Source organism: Lagenorhynchus albirostris, chromosome 2 (genome assembly GCF_949774975.1).
Source record: "Lagenorhynchus albirostris chromosome 2, mLagAlb1.1, whole genome shotgun sequence".
NCBI classification, from domain to species: domain Eukaryota; kingdom Metazoa; phylum Chordata; class Mammalia; order Artiodactyla; family Delphinidae; genus Lagenorhynchus; species Lagenorhynchus albirostris.
The window spans coordinates 95,276,329-95,295,795 of record NC_083096.1 but is presented as its reverse complement, the minus strand read 5'-3'; the positions used below and the strand labels follow the sequence as shown (position 1 = coordinate 95,295,795).

General features: G+C 35.5%; 1 protein-coding gene across 4 annotated transcripts in view; it reads left to right on the top strand.

Annotated features, from left to right (window-relative positions):
- RNPC3 (RNA binding region (RNP1, RRM) containing 3) overlaps positions 1–19,467 on the top strand; it is a 46,825-nt gene that overhangs the window by 20,261 nt on the left and 7,097 nt on the right. For 2 of the 4 annotated variants that reach the window (XM_060139488.1, XM_060139486.1), the window contains exons 11-15: positions 8,480–8,574; positions 8,663–8,721; positions 11,006–11,138; positions 11,843–11,914; positions 12,958–14,686. In XM_060139488.1, the coding sequence (XP_059995471.1) occupies positions 8,480–8,574; positions 8,663–8,721; positions 11,006–11,138; positions 11,843–11,902 (347 nt within the window). In that variant the 3' untranslated portion in view covers positions 11,903–11,914; positions 12,958–14,686. Of the gene's footprint in view, positions 1–8,479; positions 8,575–8,662; positions 8,722–11,005; positions 11,139–11,842; positions 11,915–12,957; positions 14,687–19,467 lie in introns of those variants that run through there. The other 2 variants (XR_009538856.1, XM_060139487.1) reach the window with 2 other exon arrangements.

Here is a 19,467-nt window from a genome sequence, read left to right as displayed (position 1 = left end):
ACAAAGTGAATCAGTTATACATATACATATGTTCCCATATCTCTTCCCTCTTGCATCTTCCTCCCTCCCACCCTCCCTATCCCACCCCTCCAGGCGGTCACAAAGCACCGAGCTGATATCACTGTGCTATGTGGCTGCTTCCCACTAGCTATCTACCTTACGTTTTGTAGTGTATATATGTCCATGCCTCTCTCTCGCTTTGTCACAGCTCACACTTCCCCCTCCCCATATCCTCAAGTCCGTTCTCCAGTAGGTCTGTGTCTTTATTCCTGTCTTACCCCTAGGTTCTTCATGACATTTTTTTTTCTCTTAAATTCCATATATATGTGTTAGCATACAGTATTTGTCTTTTTCATTCTGACTGACTTCATTCTGTATGACAGACTCTAGGTCTATCCACCTCATTACAAATAGCTCAATTTCATTTCTTTTTATGGCTAAGTAATATTCCATTGTATATATGTGCCACATCTTCTTTATCCATTCATCCGATGAAGGGCACTTAGGTTGTTTCCATCTCCGGGCTATTGTAAATACAGCTGCAATGAACATTTTGGTACATGACTCTTTTTGAATTATGGTTTTCTCAGGGTATATGCCCAGTCGTGGGATTGCTGGGTCATATGGTAGTTCTATTTGTAGTTTTTTAAGGAACCTCCATATTGTTCTCCACAGTGGCTGTACCAATTCACATTCCCACCAGCAGTGCAGGAGTGTTCCCTTTTCTCCACACCCTCTCCAGCATTTATTGTTTCTAGATTTTTTGATGATGGCCATTCTGACTGGTGTGAGATGATATCTCATTGTAGTTTTGATTTGCATTTCCCTAATGATTAATGATGTTGAGCATTCTTTCATGTGTTTGTTGGCAGTCTGTATATCTTCTTTGGATAAATGTCTATTTAGGTCTTCTGCCCATTTTTGGATTGGGTTGTTTGTTTTTTTGTTATTGAGCTGCATGAGCTGCTTGTAAATTTTGGAAATTAATCCTTTGTCAGTTGCTTCATTTGCAAATATTTTCTCCCATTCTGAGGGTTGTCTTTTGGTCTTGTTTATGGTTTCCTTTGCTGTGCAAAAGCTTTGAAGTTTCATTAGGTCCCATTTATTTTTGTTTTTATTTCCATTACTCTAGGAGGTGGGTCAGAAAGGATCTTGCTGTGATTTATGTCATAGAGTGTTCTGCCTATGTTTTCCTCTAAGAGTTTGATAGTTTCTGGCCTTACATTTAGGTCTTTAATCCATTTTGAGCTAATTTTTGTGTATGGTGTTAGGGAGTGATCTAATCTCATACTTTTACATGTACCTGTCCAGTTTTCCCAGCACCACCTATTAAAGAGGCTGTCCTTTCTCCATTGTACATTCCTGCCTCCTTTATCAAAGATAAGGTGACCTTATGTGCGTGGATTCATCTCTGGGCTTTCTATCCTGTTCCATTGATCTATCTTTCTGTTTTTGTGCCAGGACCATACTGTCTTGATTACTGTAGCTTTGTAGTATAGTCTGAAGTCAGGGACCCTGATTCCTCCAGCTCCGTTTTTCGTTCTCAAGATTCCTTTGGCTATTCGGGGTCTTCTGTGTTTCCATACAAATTGTGAAATTTTTTGTTCTAGTTCTGTGGAAAATGCCAGTGGTAGTTTGATAGGGATTGCATTGAATCTGTAGATTGCTTTGTGTAGTAGAGTCATTTTCACAATGTTGATCTTCCAATCCAAGAACTTACAATCTCTCCATCTATTTATATCATCTTTAATTTCTTTCATCAGTGTCATATAATTTTCTGCATACAGGTCTTTTGTCTCCTTAGGTAGGTTTATTCCTAGGTATTTTATTCTTTTTGTTGCAGTGGTAAATGGGAATGTTTTCTTGATTTCACTTTCAGATTTTTCATCATTAGTGTATAGGAACGCAAGAGGTTTCTGTGCATTAATTTTGTATCCTGCAACTTTACCAAATTCATTGATTAGGTCTAGTAGTTTTCTGATAGCATCTTTAGGGTTCTTTATGTATAGTATCATGTCATCTGCAAACAGTGACAGCTTTACTTCTTCTTTTCCAATTTGGATTCCTTTTATTTCCTTTTCTTCTCTGATTGCTGTGGCTAAAACTTCCAAAACTATATTGAGTAAGAGTGGTGAAAGTGGGCAACATTGTCTTGTTCCTGATCTTAGTGGAAATGCTTTCAGTTTTTCACCATTGAGGATGATGTTGGCTGTGGGTTTGTCATATATGGCCTTTATTATGTTGAGGAAATTTCCCTCTATGCCTACTTTCTGCAGGGTTTTTATCATAAATGGGTGTTGAATTTTGTCAAAAGCTTTCTCTGCATCTATTGAGATGATCATATGTTTTTTCTCCTTCAATTTGTTAATATGGTTTATCACATTGATTGATTTGCGTATATTGAAGAATCCTTGCATTCCTGGAATAAACCCCACTTGATCATGGTGTATGATCCTTTTAATGTGCTGTTGGATTCTGTTTGCTAGTATTTTGTTGAGGATTTTTGCATCTATATTCATCAGTGATATTGGCCTGTAGTTTTCTTTCTTTATGACATCCTTGTCTGGTTTTGGTATCAAGGTGATGGTGGCCTCGTAGAATGAATTTGGGAGTGTCCCTCCCTCTGCTATATTTTGGAAGAGTTTGAGAAGAATAGGTGTTAGCTGTTCTCTAAATGTTTGATAGAATTCACCTGTGAAGCCATCTGGTCCTGGGCTTTTGTTCGTTGGAAGAGTTTTAATCACAGTTTCAATTTCAGTGCTTGTGATTGATCTGTTCATATTTTCTATTTCTTCCTGATTCAGTCTTGTCAGGTTGTGCATTTCTAAGAATTTGTCCATTTCTTCCAGGTTGTCCATTTTATTGGCATGGAGTTGCTTGTAGTAATCTCTCATGATCTTTTGTTTTCTGCAGTGTCAGTTGTTACTTCTCCTTTTTCATTCCTAATTCTATTGATTTGAGTCTTCTCCCTTTTTTCTTGATGAGTCTGGCTAATGATTTATCTATTTTGTTTATCTTCTCAAAGAACCAGCTTTTAGTTTTATTGATCTTTGCTATTGTTTCCTTCATTTCTTTTTCATTTATTTCTGATCTGACTTTTATGATTTCTTTCCTTCTGCTAACTTTGGGTTTTTTTTTGTTCTTTGTCTAATTGCTTTAGGTGCAAGGCTAGGTTGTTTATTCGAGATGTTTCCTGTTTCTTAAGGTGGGCTTGTATTGCTATAAACTTCCCTCTTAGAACTGCTTTTGCTGCATCCCATAGGTTTTGGTTCGTCGTGTCTCCATTGTCATTTGTTCCTAGGTACTTTTTATTTCCTCTTTGATTTCTTCAGTGATCACTTCATTATTAAGTAGTGTATTGTTTAGCCTCCATGTGTTTGTATTTTTTACAGATCTTTTCCTGTAATTGATATCTAGTCTTATGGCGTTGTGGTTGGAAAAGATACTTGATACAATTTCAATTTTCTTAAATTTGCCAAGGCTTGATTTGTGACCCAAGATATGATCTATCCTGGAGAATGTTCCATGAGCACTTGAAAAAAATGTGTATTCTGTTGTTTTTGGATGGAGTGTCCTATAAATATCAATTAAGTCCATCTTGTTTAATGTATCATTTAAAGCTTGTGTTTCCTTATTTATTTTCATTTTGGATGATCTGTCCATTGGTGAAAGTGGGGTGTTAAAATCCCCTACTGTGAATGTGTTACTGTCGATTTTCCCTTTTATGGCTGTTAGTATTTGCCTTATGTATTGAGGTGCTCCTATGTTGGGTGCATAAATATTTACAATTGTTATATCTTCTTCTTGGATCGATCCCTTGATCATTATGTAGTGTCCTTCTTTGTTTCTTCTAATAGTCTTTATTTTAAAGTCTATTTTGTCTGATATGAGAATTGCTACTCCAGCTTTCTTTTGGTTTCCATTTGCATGGAATATCTTTTTCCATCCCCTTACTTTCAATCTGTATGTGTCTCTAGGTCTGAAGTGGGTCTCTTGTAGACAGCATATATATGGGTCTTGTTTTTGTATCCATTCAGCCAATCTGTGTTTTTTGGTGGGAGCATTTAGTCCATTTACATTTAAGGTAATTATCGATATGTTTGTTTCTATTCCCATTTTCTAAATTGTTTTGAGTTCGTTATTGTAGGTCTTTTCCTTCTCTTGTGTTTCTTGTCTACAGAAGTTCCTTTAGCGTTTGTTGTAAAGCTGGTTTGGTGGTGCTGAACTCTCTCAGCTTTTGCTTGTCTGTAAAGGTTTTAATTTCTCCATCAAATCTGAATGAGATCCTTGCTGGGTAGAGTAATCTTGGTTGCAGGTTTTTCTCCTTCGTCACTTTCCGTATGTCCTGCCACTCCCTTCTGGCTTGCAGAGTTTCTGCTGAGATACCAGCTGTTAACCTTATGGGGATTCCCTTGTGTGTTATTTGTTGGTTTTCCCTTGCTGCTTTTAATATGCTTTCTATTTAATTTTTGACAGTTTGATTAATATGTGTCTTGGCGTATTTCTCCTTGGATTTATCCTGTATGGGACTCTCTGTGCTTCCTGGACTTGATTAACTATTTCCTTTCCTATATTAGGGAAGTTTTCAACTATAATCTCTTCAAATATTTTCTCAGTCCCTTTCTTTTTCTCTTCTTCTGGAACCCCTATAATTCGAATGTTGGTGCATTTAATATTGTCCCAGAAGTCTCCGAGTCTGTCCTCAGTTCTTTTCATTCTTTTTTCTTTATTCTGCTCTGCATTAGTTATTTCCACTATTTTATCTTCCAGGTCACTTATCCTTTCTTCTGCCTCAGTTATTCTGCTATTGATCCCATCTAGAGTATTTTTCATTTCATTTATTGTGTTGTTCATCATTGTTTGTTTCATCTTTAGTTCTTCTAGGTCCTTGTTAAATGTTTCTTGCATTTTGTCTATTCTATTTCCAAGATTTTGCATCATCTTTACTATCATTATTCTGAATTCTTTTTCAGGTAGACTGCCTATTTCCTTTTCATTTGTTACGTCTGATGCATTTTTATCTTGCTCCTTCATCTGCTGTGTGTTTTTCTGACTTCTCATTTTGCTTATCTTACTGTGTTTGGGGTCTTCTTTTTGGAGGCTGTATGTTCGTAGTTCCTGTTGTTTTTGATGTCTGTCCCCAGTGGCTAAGGTTGGTTCAGTGGGTTGTGTAGGCTTCCTGGTGGAGGGGACTAGTGCCTGTATTCTGGTGGATGAGGCTGGATCTTGTCTCTCTGGTGGGCAGGTCCACGTCTGGTGGTGTGTTTTGGGGTGTCTGTGGACTTATTATGATTTTAGGCAGCCTCTCTGCTAATGGGTGGGGTTGTGTTCCTGTCTTGCTAGTTGTTTGACATAGGGTGTCCAGCACTGTAGCTTGCTGGTCGTTGAGTGAAGCTGGACGCTGGTGTTGAGATGGAGATCTCTGGGAGATTTCCGCCTTTTGGTACTATGTGGAGGTGGGAGGTCTCTTGTTGAGACCTGCGTCCTGAAGTTGTCTCTCCCACCTCAGAGGCACAGCACTGACTCCTGGCTGCAGCACCAAGAGTCTTTCATCTGCACGGCTCAGAATAAAAGGGAGAAAAAGTAGAGAGTAAGAATTAGTAGAATTAGGAAGAAAGAAAGAAAGAGAGAGAGAGAGTGAGAGAGAGAGGGAGGGAGGGAGGAGGGAAGGAAGGGAGAGAGGGAGGAAGGAAAGAAAAGGAAGGAAAGAAAGAAAGGAGGGAGGGAGGGATGGTGGGAGGAAGGAAGGAAGGAGGGAAGGAAGGAAAAAAGAAAGAAGACAAAGTAAAATTAAAGTAAAATATAATAAAGTTATTAAATTAAAAAATAATTATTAAGAAAAAAATTAAAACAAAAAACGGATGGCTAGAACCTTAGGACAAATGGTGGAAGCAAAGCTATACAGACAAAATCTCACACAGAAGCATACACATACACACTCACAGAAAGAGGAAAAGGAAAGAATCATAAATCTTGCTCTCAAAGTCCACCTCCTCAATTTGGGATGATTCGTTGTCTAAAGGAGGGAGGGAGGTAGGGAGGGATGGAGGTAGGGAGGGATGGAGGGAGGGAGGGTAGGAAGGAAGGAAAAGAAAAGAAAAGAAAGGTTAAAGTAAACTAAAATAAAGTTATTAAAATTCATTATTAAGAAAAAAAATTTAAAAAAAACAACGGATGGATAGAACCCTAGGACAAATGGTGGAAGCAAAGCTATACAGATACACACTCACAAAAAGAGGAAAAGGGGAAAAAATCATAAATCTTGCTCTCAAAGTCCACCTCCTCAATTTGGGATGATTCGTTGTCTATTCATGTATCCCACAGATGCAGGGTACATCAAGTTGATTGTGGAGCTTTAATCTGCTGCTTCTGAGGCTGCTGGGAGAGATTTCCCTTTCTCTTCTTTGTTGTCACAGCTCCCGGGGCTCAGCTTTGGATTTGGCCCCGCCTCTGTGTGTAGGTCGCCGGAGGGCGTCTGTTCTTTGCTCAGACACGACGGGGTTAAAGGAGCCGCTGATTCGGGGGCTCTGGCTCACTCAGGCCGGGGGGAAGGAGGGGTGCAGATTGCGGGGCGAGCCTGCGGCGGCAGAGGCCGGCATGACGTTGCACCAGCCTGAGGCCCACCGTGCGTTCTTATGGGGAAGTTGTCCCTGGATCCTGGGAACCTGGCTGTGGCAGGCTGCACAGGCTCCCCAGAAGAGGGGCGTGGATAGTGACCTGTGCTTGCACACAGGCCCCTTGGTGGCGGCAGCAGCTGCCTTAGCGTCTCATGCCCGTCTCTGGGGTCCGCGCTTTTAGCCGCAGCTCGCGCCCGTCTCTGGGGTCCGCGCATTTAGTCGTGGCTCTCTGGCGTTCCTTTAAGCAGCGTTCTTAATCCGCTCTCCTCGCGCACCAGGAAACAAAGAGGGAAGAAAAAGTATCTTGCCTCTTTGGCAGCTCCAGACCTTTTCCTGGACTCTCTCCCGGCTAGCCGTGGTGCACTAACTCCTTGAAGCTGTGTTCACGCAGCCAACCCCAGTCCTCTCCCGGTGCTCTGACCAAAGCCCGAGCCTCCCGAGCCTCAGCTCGCAGCCCTGCCCGTCCCGGCGGGTGAGCAGACAAGCCTCTCGGGCTGGTGAGTGCCGGTCGGCACCGATCCTCTGTGCGGGAATCTCCCCGCTTTGCCCTCCGCACCCCTGTTGCTGCGCTCTCCTCCGCGGCTCCGAAGCTTCCCCCTCCGCCAGCCGCCGTCTCCACCCGCGAAGGGGCTTCCTAGTGTGTGGAAACCTTTCCTCCTTCACAGCTCCCTCCCACTGGTGCAGGTGCCGTCCCTATTCTTTTGTCTCTGTTTTTTCTTTTTTTCTTTTGCCCTACCCAGGTACGTGGGGAGTTTCTTGCCTTTTGGGAGGTCTGAGGTCTTCTGCCAGCATTCAGTAGGTGTTCTGTAGGAGTTGTTCCACGTGTAGATGTATTTCTGGTATATCTGTGGGGAGGAAGATGATCACCGTGTCTTACTCTTTCGCCATCTTCAGAACACCCTCCAGTTAATGTTTTTAATCACCACTTTTGGTTTTTAGTACTCATACTTTATACGGAGGAAAAGTATCTCTCAGTATAATGTTTCCAGTCTATATTTATTTGGAAGAATGTTTTCATTCCTGAAACTTATATGACATGTTAAATCAGTGTGGCCCACAGTCTGGAATTCTGTATTCTGGATACAGTTGATAGACCAACACAGTACTGTATCTGAGATGTATGCAGAGCAATTATTTGTCAAAAAAAAAATAGTTTTAACTATTTGGTGATTAAAAGCCTGTGTTTATGAATTTTATATTCTAATGTGATAGTTTTTTACTTCTTAATGGAGTTTTCTTGTTTTAGTATATTTTAGGAGAATATTTAGGGGTTTTAGATTGACATGTAACACATTATAATTTTTCCCATAATGGAAACAGACTTCCAACTGACATATTTTTGCCTAGAACATCTAGTTGTCAGGAAAGATGGTTATTGTCACTAAATAGGAGTAACTGTATAGAGATTCATAAGCCACAGTTTGCCTGAAATACTTGATTATCACATATGAGTACTTTATTTTTACATTTGAATATATTGGTGCTGGTAGTTTGGGAGATTGACTTTAAGCAAAATAATTACACAAATATTTGGTAGCATCTTTATTTGCTTTAGTTTTTTTAATAAAGTAACTGATCTTAAAGTTAAGCTTTACAGAGTATTAACAGAAATATTTTATTGGATAAATTTTAGTTATTCTAGATGCCTGAAAGTTTTAAACTTTTTGTCATATTACTACTTTAGATTTTTAATGGGTATTTTTATCCCATTAGTAACATTGCCATTAATTTGTATGGTTTTAACATTTTCTTAATGCTTATTTTGTCTATTTAACAGATATATTTGAATGCCACTATACTTTTTCTTTGAAAAATTGATGAAACTGTCTTAATTTTATATCCTTGTTTTGTTTTTATATAAGAAATGGAAACACTTTCAGTTTTTAGAAGTTATGAACCTGGTGAACCAAACTGTAGAATTTATGTAAAGAATTTAGCTAAACAAGTTCAAGAAAAGGTAAGTTGAAATTTATAAATTGGTTTTATTATTTTACATGTTTTTCCCCTGGCTTTCCTTATTAGTCTTCTCCTTGTTGAAATTCTAGGACCTTAAATTTATTTTTGGAAGATACGTTGACTTTTCGTCAGAAACACAACGCATAATGTAAGTGTCATGTATATTCTCAAATTGTGTTTTGTTTTTAATCTGTTAGAAATTAGCCCTTTTTTAAACATTTCCCCTTTAGAGATTAAAATTATATGAAGAAATTGCTCTTATCTTTTAGACATCTAGAGCAAGAGTCAGCAAACATCTTTTTAAATTGACAGTAAAAATTTAATATTTTTATACTAAAATATTATGGTGTCTGTTGCAACTACTCAGTTTTGTCTTTGTGGCATTAAAGCAGCTGTAAACAATACATAAATGAATGTTAATGGCTGTGTTCCAGTAAAGCATTATTTATATAAACAGGCCTCAATCCCTAGCTCTAAAGCAGTGGTTCTGAAACTTTAACCTGTGTAAGAGTTTATTAAAACCATGTCCTTGATCTATCCCTAGACTGATATTCCAGGTTGAGATAGGGCCCATGAATTTGTGTTTCTAAAATGTGTATGGATGATGACTAAGCTGCTGGTCCAAAGATTACATTTTGAAAACTAGCATTTTAATGACTCATCCAGGAATATATAGCAGTCAGGCAGAGTTTTTTAGATTCTTACCATGGCAGTAACTTCTCTTCGTTCAGTTGGGAAGGCTTCCAGTTTTATGAGTGCAAAAGAGAGGATATGATTTGTAAATGATATAAAAGCTAATGTTTGGAGTTAGAATTTCATTCTTTAAAATTTTATAATTGGTTAACTCTAAAGTATGTAAGATCTTGGCCATATAAATTAGAAGTAAAGAAAATTAGAAAAGGTAAGGAGAGAGACTTTTGAATGGAGGTAAATTAGAGAAATGACTGTAGTTAATTTTGCTTTAATTTTCATGTGAAACTAAATTTTTTTTTTCTTGGCGGTACGCGGGCCTCTCACTGTCGCGGCCTCCGCCGTCGTGGAGCACAGGCTCTGGACGCGCAGACCCAGCGTCCATGGCTCACGGGCCCAGCCGCTCCGCCGCATGTGGGATCCTCCCGGACCGGGGCACGAACCCATGTCCCCTGCATCAGCAGGCGGACTCCCAACCACTGCGCCACCAGGGAAGCCCGAAACTAATATTTTTAAAGTCTTATCTGGGCTGTGTACCTTTTTATATAGGCATGCACAGTGAGCACCATGTCTTAACAACCATGTCCATATTATATTCATTAGTGACAGATATATCTTATCAGGATACCAAAAGTTTGTGTTGCTGGCCATGCAAAATACTGGCCCTTTTTCTCGTTGCCGCCTTTGAATCATGATTGTAAGGGGAAAAAATTTAAAAATAGATAATGTGTGTGTGTGTGTGTGTATATATATAAATATATGTATGTGTCACATAGATATATATAAGTATATGTATTGTGTCTGTGTATATATATATACGTGCGCACATATATATATATCAAGTATATACTTTCTATTTCCAGTATTGCCTGCCATTAGAATTTGAAGGGAAGAGAAAATTCTATATTGAGAAAGCTGTACACATCAAAATGATAAATTGATAATTGTCTCCTGTGGGACTAGTCATGTGAATTTGTTAAAAAGGAATTTACCTGCATTTTTTGATACTTTAAACATTCTTTATATGCTTTTGCTAGTCTCATAGACTAAATGGTAGGCAGTACTTTAGTTATAAGTTAGCCTGTTTTTTTAAGTAGTTTTGAGTATAGTTTCCTCCCCCAAAATGTTGAAAAATGAATACAGTAGGAGAATAGAAGACTACACTTGGAATGCAAATTCTGGTTTGTGTTTTTGGCTTTAACTTTAGCGATCGGTGTGACCTTGAAGAAGTCACTCCGTCTCTACACATCATCTGTAAAATGGGGTTTTTGACTACATGATCAGTGAAGTCCCTTCCTACTCTGAAATTCTGGGTTACTTTTCCATAGTTCCTGTCAGCCCTTTTATTCTTGGTCGTATAGTTGTTTTTTTTAATTGAGTAAATATCAGTAGTATTAAGTTGGCTGAATAAAACTGTTTAAAAATAGAGATATGAAAGAAAAACTTTGCTTTTATAGTTGCTAGTAATATAATTTTTAAATTCCATATATTTATAACAGCTAAAAAAAGATAAGCACATCATCAAAATAATTCTGTAAGTATTACCTACTTACAGAATCAATTTTAGAACAGAATATAAAATACAATTTTAGAAAGCCTGAGTAATGTGCTAATCAGATAGTATAGTCATTTTTATTCTGAAATAGCAAATTTTTAAATTGTTCAATGCATTCCCATTGACTTCATCAGAATTCTTTGACAATTCTTTGAGTCAAAACCATTTTTTCTTCCATGACTTCTAGGTTTGATATACGCTTGATGAAAGAAGGTCGCATGAAAGGACAAGCTTTCATTGGACTTCCAAATGAAAAAGCAGCAGCAAAAGCATTAAAGGAAGCTAATGGATACATTCTTTTTGGAAAACCTATGGTGGTTGTATCCTTCAAATCTGTCTGTTCCAAGACTTATGGATCAATAGTTTTTAGGAGTAAGGGTATAATTGAAACCAGTTTTTATATTATCCTTCATCTCAACAGCTGGCATTCTAGCTTGAGAAAACTCAGTTATAAATATACTTAGTTGAGTCAAATGACAATGTTATTTAAATTTTTATTGGAAAATAAGCATCATGAGGTTATTAAAATCCAGCCAAGTCTAAACATTTTACTTAATACAGCTTAAAATATACATACTCATGCTAAGCCTAAGATACTATGGTATCCAGAAGTACATTTGGAATCGTTAAAGATATGATTTGTTGTAGTTTTATTATCTTATATTTTATTGTATTATAATTCATATTTATGTTTGAGAATTTTAATAACAAAATATATCATTGACTTACCATCCTACTTTCAGTAGTTAATGCAGTTTCAAACTAGAAATCAGTGGGATAAATGAAGGAGCAAAGGTCTAGGTGTAAAAAATGACTAAAAGAAAAGATAAATTATTTACTTCTTCCCCAGATCATGGACAGCTAGGAGGCAGTCAACAAATATTTGATGAATGACTGAGTAGGAAGACAAATATAGAGATAAATTAAAAACTGTACTCCTACCCTACATTAGGAAGTTCTTGAAAATTCTTTAGAAAAGATTACTTTCATGTTTGTGAACAAAACCTTAATTTTTAAATATTAGCAGTTTGCTCGATCTGCTAGACCAAAACAAGATTCTAAAGAAGGAAAAAGAAAGTGTTAAAAATTAGTAAAGGTAAGTGTGGAGATAACGTAATAAAAAGACAAGACTTTCTTGAGATTAAAATTAAGGAAGGATAAAAGCCTGAGAGAATAGTAATTTGTGTACCTTCTAACGTTTTTAAAGGATCCTCCCTCTGATTCTTTCTGTCTATGCAGTTAATTTCCATTAAACTTCACAATTAAAACTATGGAATAAAACCTATTTGTATGTAAAAATTAAAATTGGGGAATGAATTTCATAAGGGTAGTGTATCTTTATTAGTCTTTATTTACTTTTTCTTCATAGAGTAAAGCAGTAGTTCTTAAATTTTAACATGTATTATAATCACCTAGAGGGTCTGATAAAACACAGATTACTGGGTTTCCCTTCACCCCCACCCAGAGTTTCTGATTCAGTCGGTCTGCAAGGGGGTTGGGCCTTGGGCAGTCAATCATCCCTAGTTTTCCTGTGAGTAAGGGGTTTTCCAGGATACTGGACTTTTTAATGCTAACACTGGGAAAGTGTCTGCCACGCCAGGACAAGTTGGTTACCCTTGGTGGGACCTGACAATTTGCATTGCTAATTACTAATTGTACACCTCACAGAAATATGTACATATTTTTTTGGAATGAAGTATTTCATCTTTCAAATAAGTAATTTTAATTCATACTTAAGTAATTTAATGATTAAAAATGGTAGAATTAAGCATTTTATATTACATTGATTTAAGAAAGATGAGTAGAAATATATTCCTTTTGTTTTTTATTATTTTAAATCTTTCTGCCTTAGTATACTGGAAGAACATGAAGTAAGTGAGCCAGAATTACTGAGGGTTAAGCTGAAAAAATTATATAAAGAAAATTTTGCCTAATGTTTATTCCTTTTGGGAGGCACCTTGAATATTTGAATTTTGTTGTAAAGTGTCTATACTAGTATAGCCAGAAGTCTTACAAATACCGTAGAAGAAAAGATAAAAATTAACCATTTTCAGTGTATGTTTAAAAAAATCATTTTATTTGTAAATCTAACATGAAAAATAAGAAAAAATTAAATTGCATTCTGCTGTTCTTCTTTAGAAGCATTCCTGCGTAAATACTGCTGTAATACTGTCATACAAAGTGTATCCTTTCTTGTCGTATCCTTTTTGGGGCAGTGTTTTTTTGATTTTCCTGCAAATGTTTTGTCTCTCCCCAACCCATTGATCCAGTTTAAGCAGTAATTTTTTTACAATGTATTGAAATGAAGTATTTTAAAAATTACGTGTGTTGATTGAACAAATCTTTTATGTGGTTTTTAGATTTGTTGCTTAATTTTCTGTGCTATCCTTTAGGTTATGTAGTTTTTCCAGGGAAAGTTAGTGAATCAGGTCAGCTTTTTACTTGGACAATGTATACATTTGCTTTAACACAAATTTTATTCTTGTTTCTTCTATTTTGTATTTTCTAAACCTAATTCAGTAACATATATGTTTTCTTTTTCATGATGTATCTGCTTTAGGTGTTCTATATATATAATGTGTTGTAAAATTTGATTGGGTTTTTTTTTTCCTATTAAAAAGTACATTTGTTAAAAATTTAAATAACTAGATTTCAATGTAAATTCCAAATAAGAGTAGCAGACCTTACATCTGAGGTTTTATTATTGAGATAGCAAGTAGAAGTATCTTTTTTCCTCTTTCTTTTTCTAAGCAAAGTAAAACAAAAGGAATAAGAAAAGAGTAACAGAGAGGAGAATACATAATGTTGACTCAGGGTAGCTCAATAAGTGGAAAGAAAAATTCTGGTAGGTATGTAAGAGGAGACTAGTTGATAACCAGAACCACCCAAACAGTGGTTCTCAGTTTTAGCTGCATACTGGAATGACTTGTGGAACTTTTTCAAAAAATACTGACTAAAGAAAACTATAATAATAAACTAAAAAATATACAGATGCCTGGGTTTCTCCCCCAGAGTTTTGATTCAGTGGTCTGGATTGCAGCATACATATTAGGATTTTCAGATTTCCCAAAGTATTGGTTCTAATGTGCAACTAAGGTTGAGAACTACTGAGGATGGATTTTTACATATAAAGATTCCTGGACTCTGCCCTAGAGCTAATAAATCAGAATCTCTGGAATTGGGACCAAGAATCTAATTTAAAAAGGTCCCTTAGTAGTTCTAAGGACTGACCAGTTTGGATTCTACTTGTTAGATTAAAATGTCAAGGTGGATCCGAGACACCAACCTAACCATCTAAACTTTTATAAGTAGGAAAATAAAGCACTGAAGGCTTTACATTTCTTTCTTGCAAATCCTGCTATAAATAGTACTATGAAACCAATGAAAAATTCTGTTAATCATTGTCACTCTGAGTACAAAAAGTTAAGAGATACTGAAATTGCTGTTACTTTTTTCTATTGGCACAGTTAAAATGTTTTATTTTTTAATGTTATAAATCAATTTCTGTGTAAGCTGTTTATTTAGACAATTAAAATTTTGTACTGACATGATTCACTAATTTTCTAAATATAAATGTTTTAGCTTTTAGTTATTTTAAAACTAGTGAACTGTTTTATAATCATGATTACTTTTAATGAATTTCTATGGTATTTTAGGTTCCATTTGAATTTTTCATATATCTCAAGTGCTTTCCAACTTTGTGGAGACGAAATTGACCACCTGGACTATGGAACTGTGCGTAACAGCTTTTAAAGTGTATTTAAAAATTAAAACTATATGCATTTAAATCAGTTTATTAGAGATATATCACATGTATTTTCATCATCTTCCTCATATATAATAAATTATTTTCTTTCCAATAAAATAATCTTAATTTTTCTTTATGTTTTATACATCAAAGAAAGTATAATTTCTTTATGTTTTATACATCAAAGAAAGTATAAATTTTTTATTAAGTGGCTTTATATTAAATATAAATTTTCTTTTATGATTACAAATATTGCCCTTTTTTCATTCTTACCTGGATACTGATGCACTTAACATTTTTTTTATAGTAATCTTATTTCTTGTAATTATTCTAGGAGTGGTTTTGATTGGCTATGAGTTTTGATGATTCTTTTTGTTGTCGATTTTGTTTTTGTGTTTCATTAGTAGTGGGGGATTTTTCACAGTTTAGGGAATTTGTATCCTTGCCCTAACTTAGTCTTCCAGTTTTGTGTCCCCCAATCTATCAGAATGTCACTCAGTGGTGTAAATGTTTCTCATATAAAATTATTCTGTTCCCTTAGTGAAATTAATTTCAGCTCTCTGTTAAGTATGAAACTTTGATATGTTTTATTTAATTTGCTCTGATTGATACTCTCCTGTGAGTATGTAATAACAGTTTTACCTTAGAGTCACATCTTTGTTGGAATGATGTTGTGAATCATAGCTTCTTCCCTTTTACTCATAGCTTTGTGAAATAAGGCAAATGAGAAACTTAAAGATAGGAATTAGAAGAATGAGAATGTGAACCCTGGAACATATTAACATTTAGATGTCAAGTGGTAAGAAAACATCAAAGAAGAATGACTAGGAATAGGTAGAGCCAAATGAAGAAAAAAATCTCAACTAGGAAGGAATGATTAAACATGTCAGGTCTGTTAATGATGCAAGAAAGATGAGTTCTGAAGACAACTCTATTAAGTCTTACTCTCTAGGGAAGTAGAGAAAGGGTCTGTTATTATAGGGGGGTATGGTATCAAGGTTTTTGTTTTTATTTTATTTTATAAAGATTGAAGATATAGCAGATTTATGTGTTAATAGGACTAAGCTAGTAGAGAACATGATGGAAGAAGGAGAGGAATATTGCTGGAGCCATAGATATGGTGTACAAATAGAAGGGTTAGTTTTAAAGATGGGTGTGTAAACAGCTCATTAATAGCAGTGGAAGGAAGGACAGATTATGTATGTCTAGGTATTTGCAGTTTAGTACATATAGTGGGAGCATATAAAAGTTTTGTTACATTTTGTCAGTGAAATAGGAAGCAAGGTCATGAAGTAGAGGGAAGAAGTGTTGGGGAAAAATGGATTGAGGAAAGAAAAGAAGATGTAAAATAGATGTTTAGGAAAGTGAGAGAATGAATAGACTGTTAGAAGAATTGCTAGACGTTACTTAAAATGCATACTTGAAGTCCATGGTTATTAATTTAAGTGAGATCAGTCAACATAGTTTTGTGTTTTTCTCCAGTTAAGTTTAGCCTTGGTCCTATCATTGAGTAGACACAGAGTCAAATGATTAAAGTTGGAATTTTCCCAGGTGAATACAACAAAAAGGGAGAAAGGGAAGGGTGTTGCTATAATCAAGAGAATGATGATGAAGGAGGGACATGGAAAGTAATCTGGTAATGAGCAAATTAATAAAAGGAAGGAGTTTGAGGCACAGTGGAGAAATGGTATGATCCATTGAGATTGCAGTGTGGTTGAGGATGAGCAAATTAATGAGCAAATTAATAATGAGCAAATTAATAAAAGGAAGAAGTTTGAGGCACAGTGGAGAAATGGTATGATCCATTGAGATTGCAGTGTGGTTGAGGATGTGTTGTAGTTAATTTCTAGAGGTAGGAAATTTGGGAGGTTGAAATAAGAGAAAGGGACTGAAATTGACAGTATTAGAGTGCAGTAATGAGTGACTAAGTTCACATTCTAGAACGTGAACATGGTAGTTGAATGCAAGTGGGGTCATGGAAAGGGATGAATTGAAGAAATTGAGAAACTCAGGTATTGAAAGGATCATCTAAGTGGATTTTGAAATTATCAAAAATTACGACAGGAGTAGTGAATCAAAAGCTAAAAAAATTATTCCTTAGAACATTTAGATCTGTCAGGTATGCCAAAAACTTATATTTTTAAAAATCAACCTAAATAAAACTCTGGAGTCCCTATCCTTCCACAGTGACAGGAATTTCAGCCTAACTAGTTTACTGAGAAATAGTGTATTAAAGTGGTTTTACAGGTATAGGTTCTAAATTCAAATCTTGTGTGTATAGCTTAATTGCTTTATGGCATTGGGCAAGTTCTGTACCTTTTTTTCCGTTTCCATGGGGATAGTAAAAATACCTACCTCGGGGTTGTAAAGATGATCAGATGAATATAAAATACTTAAACCTGGTGTGTATATATATATATATATATATATATAAAATACATATAATACATATATAAAATCTGGTATTTATATTTCATATAATATATATATAAAATCTGGTATTTATATATTATATATGTAATCAAGTTTTCAATAAACATTAGCTGTCATGGTGGTGGTTGTGGTGGTTCTCAACTCACCTGGTCCTGAAGGTGATGTAAAAATTCCGAGGTCTTAGATAAAACTTTAGTCATCTTTCCACCATGATCATCACTGAGATGCCCAGATTCTTCCTTGCCACACTTAGGGAACATGAGACTATTTTGATAAGTTTAGGATCTTTGGTGTCTATGAATTAACCTTTTTATGGATAACGCACATTCCAACCCCATGACTACTTCATAAACTGAGCATGTGCCTCAAGTAAGTAAAATTAGAAAGATTTCTAGGACTTGTACAGAAACTGCCCCCAACCCATGAGTTTTTTAAAAAGTCGTCATGGAATTGGAGAATTACTTATAATTTGATCCCACAGCAAAAGCCCTAATAGCTAGTCTGTCATTGAATTTTTCAGTTAAACAGTAAGTACCTTTTTCTTTTTGCTGGAGGGATTTGGCACACTGGTCAAGTGTGGGTCAAATATGTCACCTCTGAGGTGAGAAGTGAAGTTTCATATAAACCACATGAAAGGAGAGTTGGGAATGGACTTGTTCTCTAAAGGAAAAGCAAAGCACTGTGAAATCAAAAGAGAAACTTAGGTATTAGGCAGGCAAAAGCAAATGTTTTACTACAATATACAGTATATAAAACTCTTACTGCCGTGTGGTTGTTTTCCATTTATGCCTTTTACAAGGGCAGGGACTAGTGTATAGGGAGCGAGGCTCCTAGGGTGTAAAATTTAAGGAGGCATATGCTCTCAGAGTAACTTCACCCTAGTCATGAACAGCATCAGCATAATCCTGATTAGGTAAATCACCAAATAAAAAGTAGTAGCATACAAGTTGCTGTTTTAGAGGATTTGGAAGGTATTTTCTGTTCAAATGAGACTCCTTCAAAAATCAATGTTGAGAGAGATTAAGTCTTTGAAAGGAAGTAAGGGAAAGGAATCAATACCTATTAAGTATCCAAAATTCAAAAAGCATAGTACTGAGTGCTTAGGTATAGTAATTTGATCTTTATCACCCTGTAAGAAGAGAACACTTGCCTTTGTGAGTAATGGAGAAGTTTAATAAAATTAGTAAGATACTTTGTTACATTTAATTTCCTTTACTAATGCATGTAAAATGAAAAATAGAGACTTCAGTAGGACTGTTCAGTAGATGAGAGCTAACTACATGTGTTAGGCACATAAAAGATAGAACTGATGATTCTCAGAAATAGAATTCCCACCCCAAGAACTTAAACTACTATATATTCTACTCTGGCATTTCCTGAACGCAAACTGTAGTAGAGATACAGCAGTCACACAAAGGCCAGTATAGGGAATCTAAAATAAACAACAAAGACTCACCGAATACGGAAAAAGTACCAGGAAAGAGAGATCCTTTACATAGTAAGCATAAGCTTTAATGCTGTGGGGAAAAACTGGGAGATCAAATGAGGTATCTATGATTTAATATACAAAGATTTAAAGGGATTATATTCTTTTAAAAATATATGTGTATATTTATACATATCAGAAATGAGTAAAAGGTATTTGACTACACAGGAAATTTTATTTTTTTAAATTATGGTATAGTATCAATATACCACTTTTATACTACTTATATACCAGGATCTTTGAAAATCTAAGAATTCCAGAAGAAAATCTGAGCAACTGATTAATTTCTTTATTGTTTAAACCTTTTCAGAGCTTAATAAGGTACACAAAATATTATATATTATTTATGAAGACTGACTATCTTGCTATGGAAGAAAAAGGTGGAAGGGAAAGAGATTGAAGTTTGGGTAGTTCTGTATATATTGGATTTTTCTTTAAAAAAGATATCTGAAGACTATTTTGTCTAAATGTTAACATCTGTTAAATCTGGGGCTTGGGATATGGGGTCTGTTATATTTTTTTTACACTTTTCTGTATGACAAATATATCACATCTTAAATGAAAAATAAAACAGTCAAACACCTCTAATCTAGTGTTTCTTAGCCATTTTTTGCCCCCCCCATCCAGGAGGATTTTTAGACTTTTTTTTTCCTAATCATCATTTATGAAATTGTAATACCACAATATGATGTTATGTCTCTTTTTGAACTGTGTGTATCCATCCTTTTGTTTAAAAAGAGTAAGATTTTTCTTCCTACCCAACCCCAAGAACTAAACAACAGTGAATACTTTAGAAGACAAATGATTCAGTATCACAAAACATTAAACATTAATAAGTTCAGAACTTTAAATCATACAATGTACATTCTCTGATTTTAGCTGATTAAAACCAGATATTGGTAAAAGAAATATCTGAAAAAATGTTCAAGTTCCTAGATATTAAATAACATTTTTAAATTATATATGGATCAAAGCAGACTTT